At 43.8% G+C, this 26222-nt stretch overlaps 1 protein-coding gene across 11 annotated transcripts in view; it reads left to right on the top strand.

The window, feature by feature from the left end:
- The window catches only part of MAMLD1 (mastermind like domain containing 1), a 131429-nt gene that overhangs the window by 12631 nt on the left and 92576 nt on the right, over window positions 1-26222 (top strand). For 5 of the 11 annotated variants that reach the window (XM_081897579.1, XM_081897576.1, XM_081897585.1 and 2 more), the window contains exon 2: window positions 1976-2038. The exons of the other annotated variants lie outside the window; for them this stretch is intronic. In XM_081897579.1, coding sequence (XP_081753705.1) covers window positions 1976-2038 — 63 coding nt within the window. The remainder of the gene's footprint in view (window positions 1-1975; window positions 2039-26222) is intronic. 11 annotated transcript variants of the gene reach the window in all.

The raw sequence follows: 26222 nt of genomic DNA, 5'->3' as shown, positions 1-26222 counted from the left end.
TGCCCTCTGGGGTTACGAACCAAAATAGAGACACACAAAAGGAAAAAGGGATTGGGAGGAAGGAGGGAGAATCAAGCTGGGGAAGCTCTAGTCCTTGTAATGCCCATCTGGAAGGATAAGATTTGGACAAGGAGGAGACGCCCTGCAACCCCATCTCTGCAGCAGCCTGATGGGGGATGACCATGGAAATCAAATGAATTGGCCTGCAGTTTGGCAAGTTCTCTTGGAACAGACCTGCATATGCTTACTGAGGTTGGGAAGAAGAAAAGGAGTCATGGAAGGCCTGATTAATCCACACTGCCTTTCCAGTCAGGCCTGCCTGCCTAGTCCCTCTGGCCACGGTTAAAGGAACACCCTACTCCTGTTCTAGACTGTCCCTTAATGCCTTCACTCTAAATAGTGTGCTGCAGTGGTTAGAGGGTTGGATTGTGACCTGGGAGAGACTAGGGTTCGAATCCCCACTCAGCTAGGAAGCTCACTGGGGGACCTTGGGCCAGTCACAACCACCATCTCTTTAGCCTAAACTACACCACTGGGTTGCTGTGAGGATGAAATGGGGATGAAAACCATATGCACCACGTTGACATCCTTGCATGTTAAAGGTGGTATAGAAATGCAATCAATCAATCAATCAATCAATCGCCTGTTAGTGCTGCATGTATCATGCCCCAAGACCTACAGGCAGGCTCATGCTGGTGGGGGACGACAACCGGGTACACTCAGTCTGGGCCTCGGAGAGCTAAGCTGGACAGGGGTGGGGCACCAAGGGCCTGCTGGACTTATGCTATCATGCCAAGAACAAGACTCTGGTCACAGACCTCGGACAAGCCTGTCTTTAGTTCTGCACTGGGTATTGCCAATGCAATGCACGCACAAATTAGTAGTGAATTATCCATATACAGTGGTACCTGGGGATGCAAACGGGATCTGTTCCGGAGCCCCTTTTGCATCCCGAACGGAATGCAAGACGTGTCTGCACGTGCGCGGGTCATGATTCACGGCTTCCGCGCATGCGCGTGATGTCATTTTGACCGTCTGCGCATGGGTGAGCAGTGAAACCCGGAAGTAACGTGCTCCGTTACTTCGGGTCACCGCGGAGCATAACCCGAAAGCGCTCAGCCTGAAGCATATTTATCCCAAGGTCTGACTGTACTACTGGTGTGTCCCTTTGCTCTGGACCAGGCTACCAATTTGCATTTGTTGAACCACAGCTTGGATTTCTCCTTGCAAGATCCTCAACTTTTATGAGGCTTTTGCTTTCAGTGCTGGCCTGGCAGAGCGTGCTGGGAATGCCTGCATTTTTTAGCATGCTAGGCAGGCAGAATGCACCACAATATCTTTTGCAACTCTGCACTGATCCCGGAGTGCGACTTTGCATTGTGCTGGTCACAGTCTGGAACTTGGGCCCCATCATCTTATCCTGTACTGCCATAGGATCTTGGGACATTTGGTTGGGGCAGCAAAATGCACCAGGCCAGCCCTCCTTTGTCAAGCAATATCACAGCCACTGCTGCTGCTGAAGTAAGCATCGGAGAGCTTGACTCTGCATGCTGCTTTGATGTTCCAGTACTGTGCAACTGGATTGGCAGAGCAGCATTTTTGAAGGTGTGGGGTGGGTGTGGGGAAGGCAAAACTGCAAAACTGCTTTTCCTTCCCCTGTGGAGATTCACAGAGCTCTGGAACAAAGGCAGAAAGAGTTAGTTTACATAGTGTGCTAAGTCAAAACTAGTGCGTCCCTTTAACTAGGACTCTGGGATGAAGCTCTCTCAACACTAAGCACGAGCTGTTGCCAAGGTTTGTTTGACTTCCTAATTAAGATGGCATGCTAAGCCCAACCTTGGCTTAGCTCAGTGAGGCCCCGGCAGCAAAAAGGTATGGGAGCCCATTCATTGGCACGGCCTCACTAAACTAAGGTTTGTGTTGTGGTTGTGGTTGTTATCATAAACAACACTCATATACCACCTTTACCTTCCAGTGGTCTCAAGATGATGTACATGCTTCTCCTCCTCCACCTTCATCTTCTCAAGAAACCTGTGAGGTAAGAGATGGTGACTGGCCCTGTTGCTCTTGCCATCATGGTGGCAGCACGGGCACAATTACAAGTGAAGGGTACATTTGTGACAGGACTGGTAGCACTGTGGGTGTGACAATGGGGGCAGTGCATGGGGGGCTGGAGTTATGGGGCAAGGGCAGTGTCCGGGTGTTTTGCCAACAGCGACAAAATTTCTTGAATCAGCCAGGCCTAAACTCAGCCTAGACCAGGAAACTGCAGCTTGCCCCAAGTCAGGAAAAAACCTCCGCTGCTGAAGAGGGTTTTGAACCAACTCTGGCTACTGGCCAGTCCTACTGAGGCACTTGAGCTGCTGACATGGTTGTTCTGTGGAGGGAGAGCCCTGGGGCCCTGGTGTGGTTCTCTCCCACGAGTGCATGCAATCCCTGTGATTATCTCAAAAGTGGCTTGCAGAGGTAATAATCAAATTTGCACAGCCCCAAGTCAAGCCACAGCGGTTAGGCTAGTGAAGAATGTTCTGCACGTTTACTTAACAAGCTGCCTGGGCTCTCATATTTCATCAACAAATAGACTTCTGTCACCAATCAGTGATAAATCTGGTACTTCCGAGGGTTCATTTCAAGCCCTTGCTGTTCTCTTTGCCAGCTTGTACCATGTGAAAGGCTTGGCAGCTTTACTGATAAAGTGGTATTTATCCAAACGCTTCCTTGGGCATATCCTGGAGTGTTAATGATTTGGTGATCTGATATTTCAGCAGTATGCAGAATCATAAATGGATGCTGCAATATCAGAGGTATCTCTCTCTCTCCCTCTCCCTCTCTCCTTTCTCCTTGGAATTTTCTTTAAACAAAAAACAAAAAACTACTTGCTGACTTTGCCTCTGCCATTCTTTGCACTCTTCTGTTTGAAAAGAGACAGCTGGAGGTTCAGTCTGTTGCAGCCATGATAGGGATTACCTCTGCAGGGGGAGGGGGCATTGAGGTGGACACAGTAGGAAAGCTATAATCACTGCTGAAGTCTAGATTTGTATGTTTTCAGAGGTGGTGGTATGCAACAGAAGTGAGCCAAGCGAGAGGAGAATGATTTGCTCTGGTTCTGGTTCATGGTGCTTCTGTGACTCCTATGCAAGCATAATTTTAACCATGGTTTGTTTTTCCCCAAACTATGGTTGAATATTATGTCTGACAACACCTGATACATGTTCTAGGCTGTTTCCCTGTCTTCCCAGCTCTCTGCTTGCAAAGCAACAAGCCACTTTTGTGGGTGTCTTCCTCTATATTAGTGGGATAGGAGAGCTGAAAAATATGTCACATCCGGCAACCAATGTGCCCCTTTGGTTTCAGAGAGTATGTGGGTAGCAGTCTAAAAATTTTCATGGCCCTCCAGGGGCCATGGTGGCTCATTTACCAGAAGTAATGTATTTAGCATTAACTGGAAGTGTATACTCAATTCTGACCAAACTAAGCCACCTAGAGCAAAATATAAATCCCGGGGGCTTAGTTTGGTCAGAATCAAGTACTGCATTTTTCGCTCTATAGGACGCACCTGACCATAGGATGCACCTTGTTTTAGAGGGGGAAAACACAAGGAAAAAAATTCTCCCCCTCTCTGCTCAGCGCCCCTTCAGCGAAGCGGCAGGAGAAACGGAGCCCCTTCTATTTCTCCTCCCGCTTTGCTGAAGGGGCTTTGCACAGCTCTCCCTCTCTGCTGAAGCCAAGAGAGTCTTGCTCTCCCGGCTTTAGCAAAAGGAATCTGAAGCCTGCAGAGTGCAGTGGGAACTTGTGCTGCGCTCTGAAGGCTTCAGGAGGCTATCCTTGAAGCCTGGAGAGCAAGAGGGGTCAGTTCGCATCGACCCCTCTCACTTTCCAGGCTTCAGCGAAAGCAACGCGAAGCCTCCGGAGCGCGGAGGGAGCGCTCCCTCTGCGCTTCGGAGGCTTCGCATTGCTATCGCTGAAGCCAAGGAGCCTGTATTCGCTCCATAGGACGCGCACACATTTCCCCTTAATTTTTGTAGGGGGAAAAGTGTGTCCTATAGAGCGAAAAATACGGTATATAGCTCCAGAGGTAGCACTAAATACATTACTTCTGGTAAATGATCCATCACAGCCAATAGAGGGCCATGAGCTTTTTAAACTCATCTACCCATGTACCCATGGATCACTGCCTTGCCGTGGCGAAGGGGCTTAAAGAACTCAGAGAAGCTATGAACTATGCCAAGCAGGGCACCCAAGATGAACAGGTCATAGTGGAGAGTTTTGACCAAACATGATCCACCTGGAGGAGGAACTGGCAAGCCACTCCAGTATCCCTGCCAAGAAAACTCCATGGACAAAGACAACAGGCATATAAATGTTATGACGCTGGAAGATGAGCCCCTCAGGTCGGAAGGCGTCCAACATGCTACTGGGGAAGAGCGGAGGGCAAGTACAAGTAGATCCAGAGCTGATGAAGCGGCTGGGCCAAAGCCGAAAGGACGCTTAGTTGCGGATATGCCTGGAAGCGAAAGGAAAGTCCAATGCTGTAAAGAAAAATATTGCATAGGAACCTGGAATGTAAGAACCATGAACCTGGGTAAGTTGGAGGTGGTCAAAAATGAGATGGCAAGAATAAATATTGACATCCTGGGCATCAGTGAACTAAAATGGATGGGAATGGGTGAATTCAGATCGGATGACCATCATATCTACTACTGTGGGCAAGAAACCCGTAAAAGAAATGGAGTGGCCCTCATAGTCAACAAAAGAGTGGTGAAAGCTGTACTGGGATGCAATCTCAAAAATGTTAGAATGATCTCAATATGAATCCAAGGCAGACCTTTTAACATCACAGTAATCCAAGTTTATGCACCAACTACTGGTGCTGAAGAAACTGAAATTGACCAATTCTATGAAGACTTACAACACCTTATAGAAGTGACACCAAAGAAGGATGTTCTTCTCATTATAGGGGATTGGAATGCTAAAGTAGGGAGTCAAGAGATAAAAGGAACAACTGGCAAGTTTGGCCTTGGAGATCAAAATGAAGCAGGGCAAAGGCTAATAGAGTTCTGTCAAGAGGACAAGCTGGTCATCACAAACACGCTTTTCCAACAACACAAGAGACGACTCTACACATGGACATCACCAGATGGGCAGCATCAAAATCAGATTGATTATATTCTCTGCAGCCAAAGATGGAGAAGCTCTATACAGTCAGCAAAAACAAGACCTGGAGCTGACTGTGGCTCAGATCATCAGCTTCTTAAAGCAAAATTCAAGCTTAAACTGAAGAAAGTAGGAAAAACCACTGGGCCGGTAAGATACAATCTAAGTCAAATCCCTTATGAATACACAGTGGAAGTGAGGAACAGGTTTAAGGATTTAGATTTGGTGGACAGAGTGCCTGAAGAACTATGGATGGAGGCTCGTAACATTATACAGGAGGCAGCAACGAAAACCATCCCAATGAAAAGGAAATGCAAGAAAGCAAAGTGGCTGTCCAATGAGGCCTTACGAATAGCGGGGGAGAGAAGGCAAGCAAAATGCGAGGGAGATAGTGAAAGATACAGGAAATTGAATGCAGATTTCCAAAGAATAGCAAGGAGAGACAAGAAGGCCTTCTTAAACGAGCAATCCAAAAAAATAGAGGAAAGCAATAGAATGGGAAGAACCAGAGATCTGTTCAGGAAAATTGGAGATATGAAAGGAACATTTCGTACAAAGATTTCCATAATAAAGGACAAAAGTGGAAAGGACCTAACAGAAGCAGAAGACATCAAGAAGAGGTGGCAAGAATACACAGAGGAATTATACCAGAAAGAAATGGATGTCTCGTATACCCCAGGTAGTGTGGTTGCTGACCTTGAGCCAGACATCCTGGAGAGTGAAGTCAAATGGGCCTTAGAAAGCACTGCAAATAACAAGGCCAGTGGAAGTGATGGTATTCCAGCTGAACTATTTAAAATGTTAAAAGATGATGCTGTTAAGGTGCTACACTCAATATGCCAGCAAATTTGGAAAACACAGTAGTGGCCAGAAGATTGGAGAAGATCAGTCTACATCCCAATCCCAAAGAAGGGCAGTGCCAAAGAATGCTCCAACTACCGCACAATTGCACTCATTTCACACGCTAGCAAGGTTATGCTTAAAATTCTACAAGGAAGGCTCAAGCAGTATGTGGACCGAGAACTCCCAGAAGTACAAACTGGATTTAGAAGAGGCAGAGGAACCAGAGACCAAATTGCAAACATGCGCTGGATTATGGAGAAAGCTAGAGAGTTCCAGAAAGACATCTAATTCTGCTTCATTGACTATGCAAAAGCCTTTGACTGTGTCGACCACGGCAAACTATGGCAAGTTCTTAAAGAAATGGGAGTGCCTGATCACCTCATCTGTCTCCTGAGAAATCTCTATGTGGGACAAGAAGCTACAGTTAGAACTGGATATGGAACAACTGATTGGTTCAAAATTGGAAAAGGAGTATGACAAGGCTGTATTTTGTCTCCCTGCTTATTTAACTTATATGCAGAATTCATCATGCGAAAGGCTGGGCTGGATGAATCCCTAGCCGGAATTAAGATTGCCGGAAGAAATATCAACAACCTCAGATATGCAGATGACACAACCTTGATGGCAGAAAGTGAGGAGGAATTAAAGAACCTTTCAATGAGGGTGAAAGAGGAGAGCGCAAAATATGGTCTGAAGCTCAACATAAAAAAAACAAAGATCATGGCCACTGGTCCCATCACCTCCTGGCAAACAGAAGGGGAAGAAATGGAGGCAGTGAGAGATTTTACTTTCTTGGGCTCCATGATCACTGCAGATGGTGACAGCAGCCATGAAATTAAAAGACGCCTGCTTCTTGGGAGAAGGGCAATGACAGGCCTAGACAGCATCTTGAGAAGTAGAGACATCACCTTGCCAACAAAGGTTCGTATAGTTAAAGCTATGGTTTTCCCAGTAGTGATGTATGGAAGTGAGAGCTGGACCATAAAGAAGGCTGATCGCCGAATAATTGATGCTTTTAAATTATGGTGCTGGAGGAGACTCTTGAGAGTCCTGTGGACTGCAAGAAGATCAAACCTCTCCATTCTGAAGGAAATCAGCCCTGAGTGCTCACTAGAAGGACAGATCGTGAAGCTGAGGCTCCAGTACTTTGGCCACCTCATGAGAAGAGAAGACTCCCTGGAAAAGACCCTGATGTTGGGAAAGATGGAGGGCACAAGGAGAAGGGGGCGACAGAGGACGAGATGGTTGGATAGTGTTTTCGAGGTTACCAGCATGAGTTTGACCAAACTGCGGGAGGCAGTGGAAGACAGGAGTGCCTGCCGTTCTCTGGTCCATGGGGTCACGAAGAGTTGGACACGACTAAACGACTAAACAACAACAACAACAACACCCATGTACTATCTGAAACCAAAGGGCAGCCAGGAGAGAAGAATAAACATGTGTAGAGAATAATGTGGACCACCTTCTGCTTTTCAGCACATACTGCCGCAATTAGCTGAAAAGCAGAAGGTGGTCCACATTATTCTCTATACATGTTTATTCTTCTCTCCTGGCTGCCCCCCACCCTACACAGACACACATCTTCAGAGGATAAAAATATAAGACACTTTCTTTTAGTAAATCAGACTTATTTTCTTAAGCCTGTTGAATCAGCCATTGCCCCATCTACCATCTATTCCAGCATGCCACAGTGGCCAACCAAATGCTTATGAGAAGCCTTGCAAGCTGGACATTAGACATGGCCCTGTTCTGGAGTATCTTCTTTTAACTGGAACTGCCAGGCAATGCCAGGAGTTCATGCATGCTTCCACTGCCCTTCTCTTACCATTTTTTGACACACAAAAAATGCTCATTGTGTTCCAAGCTTAGCTTTAGCCAATCCTACCTGTTGGAGTTCACCTACTTTTATCGGAGACAATTTGTCTCACACAGACACACCCACCAAATTTGAGCAGGTAGTGCCAAATCGAACCTCATGTTACCTCTGCCCTTGATCATCCAGTTTAGCGAGTAATTATAAGGTAATGTCAGTCTATCAATAAGAATTAGCTTAATACCAACAGCTGCCAAATGAATTAAGTTGATGAGAGAGAGAGAGAGAGAGAGAGAGAGAGAGAGAGAGAGAGAGAGAGAGAGAGAGAGAGAAGACTACACCGGAACTCATAGGCTCTTACTAATTGCTTTATTTAAGCTTTTATAATGTGTAGCTAACCTGTGGCTCTATAGATGATGCTGGACTACAGCTCCCTGACCATTGGTGAAAGCTAATAGGGTTTGTAATCCCAACATCTCATAGAATCTCATGGAAGGGATCCTGAGGATCATCTAGTCCAACCCCCTGCAATGCAGGAATAGGCAGCTGGATTGAACCTGCAACCTTATTGAGTGTGTGTGTGTGTGTGTGTGTGTGTGTGTGAGAGAGAGAGAGAGAGAGAGAGAGAGAGAGATCTGCCTTATTTTTCCAAACTTAGTTCTGGTGGAGGGTTTTCTAATAACTAAACATGTTAGATGTTCAAACAAAGCATGCAGTTCTTGGAAATCATGTCCTCCCTTAAAGAGGGCACGTGTTGCAGTCAGACCTGGAAACCGATCCCCCGTGTTGTGGGTGGGTAAAATTGGTCATCCACAACACCCAATTGGTAGGTCCCTCGTAGCTAGGTGCAATCTGGCCAGTGGGGTGCAGTCCAAATGGATCGAGGGACATATATATGCCCATGCACGTGACCCAGAGCTTCCTCTTTCGGCATGTGCATTCGGAACACCCGCCCACCTCTCCCTACTTTTAGGGCATTTTGCACTTGACCTTGCTATGCTGTCGTGTATCGTCTGTCATTGGGACAGGGGAACGGCAGGAATTTTCCCCACTTGGCTGATGGGCTGTTGCCATTTGGGTTTCGCCTGCCACATAGCAAATTGTCACAACTTGTAAGGTTGTGGATAGGTTCAAGTGATAGGGATGGGAGAACACTCTCGCCATCCCTTTGTGAAGCTTTTTCCTTTAAAGGAATCCAGGGACTCAAATGGTTTGGCCAACCCCTGAGAGGGGGTTGTGCCCATGTCTGAGTCCAGGGGGACATCTGGGTGGCGGGAGATAGTCCGTTCCCGATTTTTCACTTATCCAGGTGTTCACCCTTGACTGACCTATGCTGGAACCCTGGGTCAGCGCTACCTGCAATGGTGCAGGGAGCTAGTCGAACCGGAGCCTATGCAACCACTCACTTTCTGTCATCAATAAAGTTGTGGCCTAAATTCTGCTAAAAACCAAAACTAAAATTTGGGTCAAGTGTGAATTTATTTAGGGGGGAGGTCTCTGGGTCTGAATACGCAAACATTGCAACAAATTCCGTATACTTCAGGAAAGGAGGTACTGTACATTACTATATAGTGGAACCTCGGTTGTCGAACATAAACCATTCCGGAAGACCGTTTGACTTCCGAAACATTCTACAACCGAGGCGCAATTGCTGGTCGGCAAAACCCATTGGAAAAAAATGGAGAAATGTACCTCGGAAGCTGTCCGACTTCCAAGGCACGTTCGAAAATGGAAGCATTCACTTCCAGATTGTCGGCGTTCAACTGCTTTACAATTTGTAAAAAGACAGCGGTGTAATTGTATTGCCTACTTTAAACTGACCAGTAGTGGCTCTCTGGGAATCTTTTCCCACCCTAATGTGTGTCACACCCCCAGTGTTAGAAATTAGCCAGGCGCATTTGCACGTGGCTTCTGACCACTTTTGACTAAGTGAAGATGACTTGGCGCCAGGATAGCACTTGGCATCTCCACCATTGGGAGGTGCATGCCTGGGGAATATTGGATATGGACTGTTTTCACACACTAGTACCCCATCCTGTAGAATTCTATCAGTTATAGTTCATCTGCACAATTGGAATGAATTTCAGGAACCAAAATGCTTTTTCTTACAGCATGTAAAAAATATAGTAAAAAGAGGTCGGAATAGTCCAGTATATATGTGGACTGTCCCTGGATCAAGTGACTTTTCTTCTTTAAGTTCTCAAACTTCTTAACTTAGTACAAGGTTGCCACCTGAACTAGCCAGATGTTTAACTGGTAATCAATCACAGTCAGTCCCATCATTTTAAAAATAATACTTTGGAGCCGTCTTGCCCCAAAATGGCAACTAGACATTCCGTAACCTTAGTTTAAAGAGTCATTTGGCACCTAGCTTATATACTGTATCTGAGTTACTAACGCTGCCCACCACTGATGTGTAATCTGTGATGTGTAATCAAGCTGGAGGATGCTTGTCTACCATCACTCCTCTGCTCCTTGAGAATCCTTGATGGACTGCAGCCCAATGACAAAGTTTTCTCTTTATGTGAGTAAATAATTCCAGGATGTTTCTGTCGCAATAACAGGAGCCATTCACATTCAAGAAGTTACTGTGTTTTCCTCGGTGGAACTCAGAAACCAGAGAGATCAACCCTGTTAAATGTGTTTACATGATCATTATATTCCAGGTTGAACCAAAGGTGCCTGATCTTGGCAAAGGCAAGTCTGCCTGTCTGACGCTTCCCACTCATCTCAGCCTCTGATTCATCCCTTAAACATATACACAGATTAGAGGTTGAATTGAGTTCAAGCATCGTTAACTCAGGATAACTGATTGTGTAAATGGGTCCCTGGTGGCAGGAAGTGTTTATGCAACTTACATAGCTAAGTGGGCTACATTAGAATTTGGAGTGAGTGGAAGGGCACTGCTAATTTACATATTTAGTTACATTTAATTGTTATTCCTGTACTGCTACCCAAACTCCACATTAGATGTGTCCTACTGTTTCAGAATTAAAAAGAAAAAAGAACACAAAGGGGGGGGGGGGAGAGAATTCTGTAAACTTCATGCCCCCATCCTCAGAATTGTGCAATCTTGTTGAAAAACTTTGATGGGCTGTGACTCCAGAGCTATAACAAAATACATAATAGATGATAGAATTGTAGATCATCTAGTTCAGGGGTCCCCAAACTAAGGCCCAAGGGACTCGTTTATCCGGCCCGCGGCAACCCCCACTGCTCGCTGCCACTGCCCGCTCTTACCGGCACTGTGCTGTGCGGCTGCCCACTTCTGGGTTGGAGCACCAGAAGTAGCTTGTGCGCATGCGCAAGCGTTATTTCCGGTGCACATCTGGGTCGGAGGAGGCCCGTGCACATACGCACAAGCAATTTCCTGTGCTCCTCCGACCCAGAAGTGTGCCAGAAATAGCGTGTGTGCACACGTATGGGCATGCGCTCCCCCGCCCTTTGGCCCACTGCGTGATTGGTGCTGGAGACCCCAGCCCAAGGCGTGGCAAGTTTGCTGACCCCTGATCTAGTTCATGGGTAGGCAAACTAAGGCTCGTGGCCTGGATCCGGCCCAATTGCCTTCTCAATCCAGCCTGCAGACGGTCTGGGAATCAGCGTGTTTTTACATGAGTTGAATGTGTCCTTTTATTTAAAATGCATCTCTGGGTCTGAGGGACAGTGGACTGGCCCCCTGCTGAAAAAGTTTGCTGACCCCTGTTCCAGTTCAACCCTTTGCAATGCAGGCATATGCAGTTGTCCTATATGAGGATCAAACCTGCAACCCAGAGCACCACTCTCTAACCAACTGAGCTATAATTCTCAAACTGAGCTCTATATTTTCTGTAATTTCACCCCCAAAGTTACTACCATTCTGGTTTCCAATTACTTTCCACAGCACATCTTATCCAGGAACACACTGATTTTAAAAAAGAAAAAAAAACTGGGATTTTTTTGGAAGACTGCTTTTTAATGACTCTTAGTGCTCCCCTAAAATATCTTGGAATGGCTGCATGTCATTTGTAAGCATCCAGCGTAAAGCTGCATCAGAGGCTCATGTCAGCCCAAGTTGTTGATTCTGAGCTGATTACAGTGCCTCTCGTAATTGCACTGCACTGTAACTTAGCATTATTTTTTTAGGAGGTCTAGATGTGGCTGTTGGGCTTTTGAAGCCTTTCCCCAATTGCTTACATCTCCACTCCTTTGTGTGAAGATTGACAAAGTGCATTACAGCTGCAAATGGTCTTTGTGCCTAATTCTGCAAGACTGGCGAGCTCCTGTGCACTGCTTTGTGAAGAGGTCCTGGATTTACTAAGCCGCTTGTCTGTCAGGGATTAATTTAACCTCTAATTACTACATTTTCTTCACAGTTTGCTACACATGAGCATGTTATAACAAAAACACAATGAGGGATGTGGTCTTACTTAGCTGTGGCTCTGGAATTAATTTAGAGGGTATAAAGTCAAACCTAACATACTTGGTGCTACAATATTTGTGCTGATTAAAGAATATAATCTTAATTTTCTAATGATTCCAGCAGCAGTAGAGCAAATAGCAGTAGCCTTTTTCTTTTTTTGGCTTGATGGAAAAGCAGCTCAGCAAAGGCTCATTCTGCCTCAATCTGCTTAGGGATCGCTATGTAAACCTATCACTACACTTGGTTTTATTGTTCTTTCTTATATGGCTGGTTCTTCTTTCTGTACAAGAGATTATATCTTATGTTCAAAGCTAAACATTTTAGATATGTTTCTAAACCGTTGCAGCCACACTGATAAGGCGGAAGTCTCTTCACCTTTGGGGACTTGAGACTTTTTTTAAAAAAAAAAAAGGGAAGGAAGTTTTAGTTTTTAATGAATTGTGCTGCATGTTTTATTTGCTGATCTTTTTAGCTTTTCTGCCTTTTCGTCAAGTTCTGAGAGTGAAGGGCTTTGGAGAAAACATGTGATTTTGAGACACACACACACACACACACACACACACACATATTGTAACCCAGCTTTATTTCTGCACATCTCTTTAGCTTCTTCATTGATGGAGGAAAGCAGGATATGAATTGTTAAAAGTAAATTTTAGATTTTCAAAACATAACTAAGAATATCTTTTTATTCTTAGCTATGTTTTGAAAATCTAAAATTTGCATTTAACGATTCACATCCTGCTTTACTCCGTCAATGAAGAAGCTAAAGAGATGTGCAGAAATGAAGCTGGGTTACGATATCAAATCGCAACACTAAATGCAAGTGGAAAGAATACAAAAAACTTAGAAAGTGCAAAAGCAGATTCAGCAGTACCAGTAACCACTCCTGGAAGTTCACAGAGCTTCTCGCTGTCATCTCCTTAACCCATTTTGAACAGATACATTATTTTTAATAGCATTGCATAGAGAGTATATACAGCACGTCAGTCGTTCAGTGGCAGGGAATATGCCTTACATGTCAAATATCTCTGGTTTAATCCTTAGTTAAGAACATAAGAAGACTCTGCTGATTCTGGCCAGTAGCCCATCTAGTCTAGCATCTTGCTCTCATGGTGGCCAACTAGCTGCCTATGAGAAGCACACAAAAGAAGGACATGAGCTACAACACACTTCCCAAGTGTGATTCCTAGCAACTGGAACACAGTTATAGCAGAAAGTAAGAGAAATGGAGTGGCTCTACCTACCTTTGATTCTGCCCCACTCACTGCCAGGGTGAGGCCTACAGATTTTTGTCTGAGAAAAGGTTGATGACCCTTGCTGAAGATGGGTCTCTGGTGTCCATGGCCTGGTTTGTACACCACATACCCGTCAACTGGCCCGAAAAAACTGGGACATCCTGGTTTCCCCCCACAAGAGCACAGAGGCCATTTTGTGTGCCTTGCTCTTAGACAATTTCGGGCCAAGATCTTGCCCTGAAAAGAAGCATTAGGGGTGTCCCACAATCTCTTGCAGTGCCCCAAAATGTGTGTTTTTGGGCACCATGCCTGTAAAAAGCACCTTTTATTTCTGTTGTCAAAGTTCAAAGGCAGGGGGCAGCAAACTTTTTCAGCAGAAGGCCGGTCCACTGTCCCTCAGACCTTGTGGGGGGCCAGACTATATTGGGGGGGGGGGAGGATGAACAAATTCCTATGCTCCACAAATAACCCAGAGATGCATTTTAAATAAAAGGACGCATTTTACTAATGTAAAAACACCAGGCAGGCCCCATAGATGCAATTTTAATGTAAAAACACCAGGCGGACCCAGAGATGCAATTTTAATTAAAAGGGACACATTTTACTCATGTAAAAACATGCTGATTCCCAGAATGTTCATTGGCCGGATCGAGAGGTCCGGCACCTGGGCCTTAGTTTGCCTACCCATAGTCAAAGGGATTGTCTATAAAGGTGGACAACCTTTCTTTTTTTTCTGTCAAGGGTCATATTTCCTCAGAGGAAATTTTGCAGAGGGGTGTAACCTGCCAGTGGTGAACAGAGCCAGAGCTGAAGATGATCTGAGCTAGTGACAAAAGTGGTCTGGATTAAGTAACCTGGAATAAGGACCCTCCCCCCACCTTCAATTTTCACCATGGCTACCTGAGATTGGCATCCAATGGTTTAATCAAGAAGGAAGGAACAAACTGATTGGATGGAAGAATGGGGTGGCTTTAGGAGGTGTCAGAGACTTTATAAAATTAGGTTGTCTGCAGGTTGCCCACCTGTTATATAAAGAGAAGTAGGCAATTCTAATTCATGTTAATATATGGAAAACAAAACAAAAGATTTCTATTCTGCATGTTCCTCTGTTTGTCATCCTGGAATAAAATGATTTTGTGGGCATTCAGTGGATCTGCATTATGGGAACACCTCTCTCTCTCTTTTTGGCAGAGGAATCCTCTACTGTTACTAGAAGGGGGGGTGGGAGGGAGGCTAGCGAATGAACACATTTCCAGGCCTGCATCTTAATGACTGACCTTCAGGGTTAAATTTTCCACAGGTGACCAAGCTAAGTGGGCTCCAGTTCCGTATCATTCCACTCAACCCCTAAAAGCAATCTTCCAATACGGTTAGATAATTGTTTCCAAATAGCTATCAGGTACTCATCTGGTACAGTCAGCAGAAGGATACAGAACTGATAGCGGATTTAATTCAATTTTGTTCTTTCCAGCTGCTTCTGCTTTTGTTAGAGTGCTCTGAACAGTTTCCTCATATGAAAGCAATTGCTGCATTCTTTTAGTTTTTTAGAAACCAAGTAGATTAAGTGATCCTGGTTTTTATTTTTTATTTTTATTTTTTTACTTACTAGACTTTCTCCAGCTTACTCCTTTAGGATTGCTTGTGTTTTCTTAACTTACCCTTAACTTATCCCTTTTCATTTTTCAAAAATCACAAGGGCTACAAAAACAGCTCCGTTCAATGCAGCCATCAGAAACACAGGCCAAAGGGGTTGATCTTTGGCTGCCCAGTGATGACTCATTGGGATGGAATTTCTGTTCCTCCCTTGTCAAAGAGTGCAACTTACTCCAAAAGGAGCAAGTATCTGTTTTTGATGCTGCTGCTTTTAAATGCTTTGCATTGCTGATTTAAAGCCACAGGCTTCTGTCATGAGACCTTGTTCTACATGAGGAGACAGTTGCAAAGTTTCTTTTATGTGTTCAGCCAAAATGAATTTAAAAGATAAACATATTATCCATGCTAAAGTAGTCAGGGCACCTGAGTCTTCTCCTAAGCAGGCCCTGCTGAGTCAAATGGGAGGGGTGCCTATGCCAGAGACAGGCTACCCATCAGTGGTGTGCAGTGAAATTTTCCATAGGCGAACAGTTAGGATCAGAGGCGCCAGCATACATAGGCTCCCTGGGCTTTGGGAAGGAGGCATCAGGCCTCGAACCCCTTTTAGAGACTTTGGGGGCATTTTTAAAAAATCCAGTGTTTCCTAGTGAGCATTTATGATTGCTTGGGGTGGGTGGGTCTTCAACCATTTGGCTAATAGAGTTGCATTTTCCTCAGGAAATAATCCAGTCTTAATGTATCAAAGTATATGGTAGAGCTGCTTTTCAGTTATAAAGAAGTCTTGTGTCAGCATTCCCAGCTTTTTTGCTTACCTGCCTGTCTGCAAAGCTCCGCTGACAAGAAGTGACTTGCCGGTGCTGCTCGAAATTCCAGGCATTGTTTCTTGAAAACGAAATGCCACCCAAGGCACAGGTTCGGAAGTTGCATGCTTCCGTGTGCCATTGCGTCATGAGTAGCCTCTCTGTCATCTTCATGGCGTTCATTCCTCGCATTGGTTTGCCATGCATCCTCCGCCCATGCATATTTGCTCAGCAAATGAGGTTAATTAAGTGTATGTTTCATCACAGAACTATGAGAGTGCTCTTCATGATGCACAAACCTATCGCTTTCTGAACTATCCTGTAGCAGCATTTAACATTATTTATTCAATGCATTTATAGCTCCCCCTTTTCTCCAAAGAGTTCAGTGTGGCATACAGTGTTCTCCCCCTCCTCATTTAGCCCCCACAATAACCCTGTGAGGTAGTGTTACAGGCCCAGGTTGGGATGGACTGTGAACTTTAAACAACAACCTTGTAGTGTCTGCCAATTTGATCCAAGTTTGAGACACGCACAACTCACAGATCTTTCTTTGAAAAAGGGAGCGCAAAGATCCCAGGATAAACAGCCAGATGACAAAAAAAAAAAAAAAGGTTCAAAGCTTTTTTCTTTTGCTAACCAAATGTTACAGCCAGAGGGTTCTCTTGCTAATGAAGAGTAACCGTGGAAATGAGGGATAGAAATGGGAGTGAAGGAATTATTCTGGCTAGACAGACTAAAACTTAATTCGTACACACAAAGAACCAGTATTCTCACACATACACATACCAAGGTAATTAAGGCAAGAGTGCTCTGTGCTGTGTTATAGTTTAAAAATTGCTACTATGGCCTACTGAGCATTTTCCTGCACTGTGTTATATGAAATTAGGTGATAACCAACTCTGGAAAGCAGCTTGTCAATATGTTTTAGAATATTATTATTTTCCAGAACTGAGCTCTGCTTTGACTTTGAATGAGTGTCAGCTAAGGGATTGCCTCTTCTGGATACAATCCCAAAGGGACCTGCAACTAATTAGAAATGCCGAATTTTCCTCTGGGTCATGAGAACAGAGCATTTTAGAGCTGGTTATCTGACCAAACTCTCACCAGTTTCCTTAAGAAAGGCCTTTATTGAGCTGTATTTCCAAGTGATGCCCACCGCAGTCTTGGATGGCCAAACACAGATGGACTCTGTATTTGTGGTCAACCCCAGGTGGAAGACATCACTCATTATCCGTTAGCCTGCAGCTTATATAGAGACCCAAGAGATTCTGAAACCTTTGTTCACGCAAGCAAATAGTTACACCCTGGCAGAAATGGTTCAGTTTCTTATGAGTGAGAATAATAGCTTTGTAATACAGAGCGGCTCTCTATGCACCGACTGCAGAAAAAAACCAGGAAAAAGGAGTTAGATAAAATTGCTATAAATAGTTGTGATGATTCGGAGATTTAATCTGAAAACAAGCTGGATTTGAGTTTGTTGGTATCTCTGGTAACTTCTTGCTCTTACATCGTGGATGTTGGCTTATGTTATGTTCTGCATTGTTTTATTAATACTATCGTATAAATATCGTATAAATAAATTTATGAAACTGAAACATCTCAAGGATCTGGGCTAGGGATCCTATAACAAGCAAAAATAAGAGGGAAATGTAAATGCTGCAGACAACTGTCTCCTTGGGTTTTACTGATTTAGGTATTGTAATCCTTTTTTTGTGAATTGTAATCCTTTTCCCAGTTGGCCTCCTCAGTTAACACTAGGTCTTCTTCACAATTGCCTTCACCATCCTAATTGGCTTCTCCAAATTGGTCCTGAGAGAGAACTGCTCACCTGTCTCGGTAGGTAAAAGTTATTTCCAATAGAATCCATAATGCCAGTTGGCTTGTGAAAGCAGCACTCTTCTCTACCAAGGTCCAGGTTTGAATTGTCTCGATATTGTTATTTTGCATGCATGGAAGCATCCGCCATTTGTGTAGGGCCAAAGGTTAAAGTAACAAAAGTCCAGATTGACTATGGGTGTGAACTGTGATGCAAGCCATCTTGCTTACTTCTTAGCCCTCTGAAAGCAAAACCCATTCACACACAAAGATGCACGCAAACGTAATTTTCATTCCCTGCTTGCCATGCAATCGCTAAGGCTTGAATTATTTCTTATTGAGGTACATATATTCTGTTCTGAAAGGCTCACAACTTAAGTTTTCAACCCAGCTAGGTTAAAACACAGCTTTACTTAACTGTTAAAAGGATAGAATAGTATAAATATGTTTGATACACATTTTAAAAGCATTGTATATGAATATATCATAAGCATAAATAAATGAAACATTTGGCTGGCATCCCATCTGTCCCAAGAGACAATAGAATATGTCTCCAAGGGTCAAGTCAAACTGCTGCATTAGCAGCCCCAAAGCAACCTCCCTGGAGCGCAAGTCTGGGCAGCATGTATGAAGGTCCTGGGCTACCCAGGTGACAAAGGCCTTCTCTTGGGCTCACTGGTGTGGTCCAAGGAAAGGCAAATCAATACGTTTGGCACCACCTTGCCTGCAAGAGTTGCTGGAAGGAGGCATCATCCAGCCATCTTAGGGACTTCTCTACGTATTTCTGTAGAGTTTATTCCTTAGCCATCTCCACTCCCAAAGGTATCCCACAAGGCAGTGTAGTTTCTTCCTGGATGGGCAGCCTTCCCAGATTGACAAGCCCCACCTGCCCCTCACGTCCCTCTATAGCACGTGCAGAAACTGCCTTCTTGACCGTTGGACCCACTACGGTCTCGTCTGCTCAATCCACCAGAGCCTGTCTTCACATGTAGGGGAAATCCCTAACTCACTCAGGGTTTGAGACCCATCGACTGCCCTCTTAGTAACTTAATAGATTGCCAAATACATAGCTTGGCCCTAGTGCTTCTGTGCATTAGGTTTGCCAACTTCTTCTTCTTCTTATTATTATTATTAAAAAAAAAAAGATTTAGAAGCATAAATAGGAAATAATAGTAATGCAAAACCCAAACCCCCGCCCTCAAAATAGCACTCTTAAGTAATGTGCTGTCTTAGCTTAAATGTCAAATGCTACATGACACAGCCTAAAATGTAACTCCATTGATTTTATTTGGGGCATTTGCTCCCCGCTCTCTAAGATTTAATAGGCTTTGTTGAAGTCAGGCAGACCAAAGTATGTGAGGCAACTTCTTAGAAAAGTCTGAAAAGTGATCCAGAGTGATATCATATTCCTGCTTGGGGCAACGCCAGTTGCAAGTCATTGTTTGAATAAGTCCATTTTAATGTGCATTGAAATCCAAAAAGGAAAATCTGGCGAATACAGCCCAGTCTAGTTGTATATGGAACATGTAAGGACAGCACAGTCTGGAGACCTCAATATTCTGACCTAATGCAGTTTTGGCCTGCAATGAGAACTGTTCTTTGTACTTTCAAAATGGCTTAAAATCTTCCAAACCAACATTTAAATAGTAATCACATGTGTGGGGCTAATGATGCATCATCTAAGGTGACTTTTTCCAAACAAACGAGGCAGCTGAAATGAAGGCTCATTGCTCTGTGAAGACCATGAGCTCTGTTCAGTAATAATACTGAAAATAAATAAGAATATGTTCAGAATATGTCTGCAGTTCCCCTGTTCTTTAATTCCAGTGATGTGGCTTATGCATCTGGCTCTGACCGGTAGCTCATTTGGGCAAAAGATTCCTGCATTCCAGGAGGTAGTACTACATGGCCCTTGTGCTTCCTTTCATGTTGATAACAATGTGAACTCTATATGCTCAGACCCCACATTTTCACTAACTTTAGTGCTGTGTAAGCAGGGATTCTCTACTACGGATGCAAGTGGCTGGATAGCTCAGTTGGTGAGAGTGTGGTGCTGTCAACACCAAGGCAGCTGATTCGATCCCCATATGGGACTGCTGAATACTCCTTCATTGCAGGGGGCTGGACTAGATGATCCTCAGGGCCCATTACAACTCCACAATTCTACGATTCTATGACCAATCTTTCAAAAATAAGATTAATTCAAAGAGTTGTGATGTAGCAAGGGGCATCACAGGTTTTATGGATTCCTGATGTTCTGCAATAAGGGATCATTCTTGACAATATGGGGATGTACGTTTAAAATGATAGCTTTCTGGTCTGTCTTGTTTCTTGTTTCTGGCATTTAAGTGTGCAGCCGGACAAGCCATGACTCTATTTCCTTTCCTGTTTTCTTTATTCCTGTATTGGCTTGTTTGCTGGAACATCCTGTTGCCCCAAATGCTTACTTCCTTTTGGTTGCAAAAAAAGATGTTTGGGTTTGGCTTGAAGCAAAAAGAGAAGAAAGAGGCTGCACGAGAACTTTTTGTTTTTGATCAGAAGTGAATCTTGGTCAACAATCTCAGGAGGTAGATCAAGTTTAATTTCAGCTGAGAGTTGTACGTCCTTCTTACATCAGTCATTAAAGTTAAGTGTTTCGACATTTCATGAAAGGAGGCAAGTGGAATATGAACTTTAGGATTAACTGATGAGACAACTTACTCTATACATGACTGCCACAGAAATGCCCCGCCTTTTCCACTTCCCTCCAGGCTGTCTAAAGCCTTTCAACTGTAATGGAGCAATTTGATTACTTTGTAGTGTTAAACTAAGAGGATAAATCTTGCTGCCTAGGGAGTGAGGAACCAGCCAAGCAATCAGAACACAAACAAGCTAATGAATGGCCAGCATTTCTGCATAGAGTCCAGCAGGAACACAGTTCCTGGGATAGTCTGCTAGCAGCTCTCTTTTATTTTATTTTTTTGCTATGACCACTTTTATCATTCTTTGTAAATGGAGAGACTGTGTCAGCTTACAATAGATCATTATTGTACTCTGCTTTAGGGTGGGGAGGAGACTGAGGTGCAGAGGACTATTCTGGCCTGTTGCAGTTTAGAAACTTCCTAGCTGATCTCGCTTGACTAGAGCATAGGAATGGTGTTCAGCCTGGCGTTATCTCCTATGCACCCACATGCTCACAGTTCCCAATGCAGGAGCAAATCTTAAACACTTTATAATAGGGGTTAAGGGAGACTTGAAAGATTAAGCTGTTGATTTCTTCTTCTTTTTACTTTGCACTTCTTGGCTTTAAACATCTACTATGAGCTCCTTATTATGCCTGTTCTATTCCCCGCCCCCCTACCTTCATACTACCTAGATATACAACATTTCAATTAATCTCCATAGAGACCGGCTGAAGTCAAAATTAGGCCATTTAAAATTGTTTCTGAGACTCATGTGCCTAAACCCACTGTTGGACAAAATTAATTTGAAAGAGCTGTGAGGCTGGAAGTAGTTCCAAGTGGCAACAAAGGACCGTGTTGGAAATGGCTATACAGTATAAACCTACATCGCTTGCCTGAATAGAGAAGGTTTTGTGACAGTATGGGGTTTTCTGATACTGTGTGTGCTGCTTGCCAGAGGTTTTGGGCAAGGCAGTGGCTTAAATTTTTTAGAGAAGCCAATAAAAAGGTAGCAGTGCAAATTAGCCGTGTTAAAAAAATAGCCACCCAGAATGAGCCGACTTGAAACTTGATTTATAATAGAAATTGTATGCAGCATTGGTACCCCCCCATATGCTTTATGTGCATTATATTTTTGTAGCCCTTAACAACATATGTGTGTAGCGAATCAGGATTATTTCCTCACCATCACATTGCAGATGGGAGGAAGTCAGCCTGGACAGCTCAGTTGCTTAGTGTGTGGTGCTGATAACACCAAGGTTGCAGGTCTGATGGGGGGTTGGCTAGATGATCCTTAGGGTGCCAACTCTGCAATCCTATAATTCTATGACTGGGGATGGGAAAATGAGTTGCCTACAGTCATCTTACTAGTTAAGGGCAGGTTCAAGTAGGGACGTGAGGATTTGCAGCCTAGCCCTTTCCACCCATCCCCCAGTTGTGCTACACCAACTCGTTTAAAATTTGCCCTAGTGGGCACACTTATCACCACCTTCTCAGGGTATTTGCAGATGTATCATGAAAACTCTACATGGGAACTACACAGTGGCGTAGCCCCAGTGACACCACTCCATAGGGCAGGGCACCCAGAGGCAAGACATCCCAGGAGTGGGGGGCACCGCCAGAACTGCATCCCTCCCTGGTGCCCTCCACCTGTAGGAAGCTGAGGGGGGCATGGCATGCGTGCCCGCTGCCCGTAAAAGCAGTGTGGGGCAAAGTGCTGTGTCCCTCCCAGACGCCCCCTGCAGTGTATCACTCACTGGGTTGACTTCCTGATCTGTACTTGCAGTTCTTTATATTTAGCACTGGGTCCAGTTACGGTAAGTCTCAGAGGCCTTTGGCTATCTTGGCTACCTTGCTATCTTTGAAGGTATGGGACTTGATTCCTGGTTGAAAGAAATGCCTTGGTTGTCCTACCCACTTGCTTTAAAACAACTGTACAGTGGTACCTCGGGTTACAGACGCTTCAGGTTACAGACGCTTCAGGTTACAAACTCCGCTAACCCAGAAATAGTACCTCAGGTTAAAAACTTTGCTTCAGGATGAGAATCAAAATCGAATGGCAGTGGCACGGTGGCAGCGGGAGGCCCCACTAGCTAAAGTGGTATCTCAGGTTAAGAACAGTTTCAGGTTAAGAACGGACCTCTGGAACGAATTAAGTTCTTAACCCGAGGTACCACTGTACAGGTTGCGGGTTTGTTTTGTGGTACCAATTCAAGATGCTCATGTTTGTGTTTAAAGCCATAAATGCCTCAGTCCCCAAATAACCAAAAGTCCACCACCTTCTGTACAGACCCTCCCAGATACTTAGACTGGCAAAGAAAACCTTTTAGGAGCTTCCACAACCATCGTATGCTGGGGCAGTAGTAGCCCTTAAGAGGGCATTCTCATGGCAACCCATAAGTTGTGGAACTTGCTCAACACACTGGAGTTGCTACTATTATTAATTTTAGTGATACCCTACCACTAGCAGAGACTTTGACTCCATAGTGAGCTGATTTTCTGTATGTTATTTTCTTACTTATTTTCTGTATGTTAATTCCTTGCCGACAAAGTTGTTATCCTTCCGGTTACACAGCGCGGCCCAGATCTTGCATGGTTGTGTAGAACCTTGAGTTCCTACCTACTGAGAAACCTGGTAGAATCCCACAAAATCAAAACCCATTATCTGATAATCTCGTTTGTTTGATTTGGTTGTTAGAACTAGTTTCCAAATTGCTTTTCTCCCTTTTGTTACGTGCTATTGTTCAGTTTCCGCTTGTAGCATTGTGCCGCTGATATTTAAAAAATTGCTAGAGTATGCTGCTCTAAAAACAGCTTTTAAATGCTTTTCAAGGAGGACAGTAGATAATAGGAATAAAAGAATAGCTATGTAATGGCATTATTAATAGGGAAATAATTTAGGGGCGATTAAGGAAGAACAATTTTTTATTGTATGGAGAGGATCCAGAAGAATGGACTGATTACCTTCTGCTCTAGGCTCTTCTAGCAATCAATTTTCCTTTCTAGTGTTCAGTTGCTTGCTAATTGCATCGATTTTATCAAATATGTGTACAAATCAATTCTGTATTTTAGTACTGTTAAAAGCTTCCTTTTTCCCTAGCAGGCACAGGTGATTTGATCATACTAATCATATTCATTGTCTTTCTCTAAAATGTTAATTGTTACTATAGCTTGCCCTTGTTTCTTTGCAACCTTCAAGGCATGTGTGTTAATATGGCTTCTGTCCAGTTCCCATTTAAACATTTGTCGATTGCTCCCAGTATGTGGGATGGGTCTAGACAACCAGTTGAAAACTGGAGTTGCTTGATGTTGTTGTTGTTGATGATAATGATGATGATGAATACCAAGCACTAACAGCAAAGAGAGAATTTGTATATTGCATGCTGTAATTGGCTAGAAAGGCCCAGTATTCAGAACCCTGCCCTGGAGAAAGTTCATAAATATATGCTCCAACCCACATGCTCATGCTGCTGCTGAGACAAAGTGAGTTCAGAATGTGGGGGGAATCTCACATGGGACTGCTCTTCTACATCATAGAATCATAGAGTTGTAGAGCTGGAAGCGACTACAAGAACAATCTACTCCAACCCCTTGCAATGCAGGAATCTTTTGGCCAACATGGGGCTTGAACCCATGTCCATGAGATTAAGAGTCTTATGCTCTACCGACTGAGCTACCAAGCAACCAAGATCTCCATAAGCAGGGATTTATTTATTTTTTACCAAGGGGGGGGCACCTGCAAGTGGGATTTCCCACCTACCATTCTGAAGATCAATTCTAAGATCAAGCAAGCATGCTGGAGCAGCCAAGGTGCACCCATTGTTAGAAACTCACATATGCTAGGTGCCAAATGGCTCCTTAAACCAAGGTTATAGTCGCCAAAATGGAATGTCTAGTTGCCATTTTGGGATCTGATGGCTCGAAAATCGAATTTTTCAATATTACTTTTTTGGTTCCTGACATTTGTTTTGATTGTGTAGGTAATATATAATGGATAGAATTTGACAGTATGTGAAAATAGTCAAGATCCAAAGTTCCCCAGGCATGTACCTCCAGGTGGTAGAGATGTCAGGTACCATCCAGGCACCTAGGCCTGGGCGCAAGTGGCCGATAGCCAGATGCAAAATGCGCCTGGCAAATTCCAGATGCTGTGACCACGTTCTGATGTGCGTTAGCAACTGGGGTGGCAGGAAAGGGTTGCAGGAGACTGGCAAATTTGACCTGCCTCCATCCCACTCCAACCTGCAGCTCCAGATCCTGACTTTGAACCACAGCCAGATGTTCTAAGCAAATTGAGACAGAAGTCCTGCCCTGCCAGTCAAGCTTTCTCTTACTTTGATCAGCTGAGAGAACTGTACTTATTATAAAGGTGAACCCCCACCCCGCCACCCCGAAGGAACTATGGCTTTGACAATATAAGTTTAGATAGCTGTATTTCTGCAGTTCTAAATTCAGTGTGGAACATACATCATATTTATATGATGTATCATATATTTATATGATGCATGTAGATAATAATCTCCTTTTCTTCAAGTCCCTCCTCAAGTCTACCTTTTCCATGGAGCATGGAAAATATCGATTCCCAGCTGCAAGGAAATTAAAGGATATATAGCAGCATTTTCTCCATTCTTCATGTCTTCATTTCTTTTTCCTCTCCCATCCTCCCTCTTATTTTCTCCCCATTGTCAGAGGTTAGACTGTAATCCTTGGGGCCCTGTCTATCTTCTGTCTTACGTCATAAGGTGCTATGTTTATCAATGCCACTGTATAAATAACTCCCCCCCCCCCCGTATAACTGAATATATGTGAACTAGGATTGCAAAAACATTTTAAAAGAAAAAAACAAGTGAAATTTATATGGCCAATCTTTCCAGTTTGAAAGAACTCCACGGACTATACATTTAAAACCAAGTCACCGCCTGAGACCTTTCTGTATTGCAGAAAATGTACAGAGTGTAAAGCAAAAGAAAAAAAGAAAACAACCTTATCCATTTGTGTTTGTTTATGCCCATGGCAGTTTAAATTGTTCCTGTCAAACATACCTCTTTTCTAAGATATACGTTCTTTAAGTAGAAGCTACCCAGTTCTGCACAGGGGAACAATCTCTGGGCTGTTCTATAAGTAAACCCAAGAAACAGATATACAAAATTGACACCGGCTCTTTTGTTTCTTTCTGTTGGCTTTGTTTTGTTTTTGGTTTGTGAATCAGGCTGCCAAGGAGAGTTTTCTGTAGTTTGAACTTCTAATGGTAGGTTCACAAAGCAATTTCATTTTCCTCCAAATGAAAATTCGCTGGATTTTATGACATTCTGACACTTGCTCTTGTCAAAGCAACCCTGGAGCTAGATTTTTTAAAATTCTCCTTTTACATCTGGAGACATCAAATGCAGTGATAGTAAGGAAGTAAACGTTTGATTGAGACACATCCTTAATTCATGCATGTGGGTTTGCCAAGGTTTGCAGCCTTATGGCTAACAAAGCCCATTGAGGTCTTAAGTAGAAATCCTTTACTATCTTATGTGGATTGAATTATACATTTCAGCTGAGAAATTTTAAGTTTTGTTTTTTTTTTTTGCTTAAAAAATGCTTTATTTGTAAGCAGTTCACAGCCATTGGTTTTAGAATGGTGTACTCAAAAGATCTGTGCAGCTGGAACATGGCACAAATCCCTAGTCTTTGTGTATAATTTGACTTTGCTGTGAGCTATGTGTTGGAGGATCACAGCAATGGATAGGGAAAGCCCTAGTGTATATGCCAGCAGTAATCTCAGCACATGCCACTCACAGGCAGGAGGATGTCCCCAGTCTAATTAATTCCAGGATTCAGTACCAAATCTAATCCAAAATAACACCAATAATTTGGCAAGGAATCTCCCACCATGGACAAAATAGTCTCCAAGCAGCAAGCATG

This window comes from Podarcis melisellensis (assembly GCF_964234715.1).
Source record: "Podarcis melisellensis genome assembly, chromosome: Z".
In the NCBI taxonomy this organism is placed as follows: Eukaryota; Metazoa; Chordata; class Lepidosauria; order Squamata; family Lacertidae; genus Podarcis; species Podarcis melisellensis.
The sequence above is the reverse complement of the archived record's forward strand: the minus strand, read 5'-3'. Positions and strand labels throughout refer to the sequence as shown.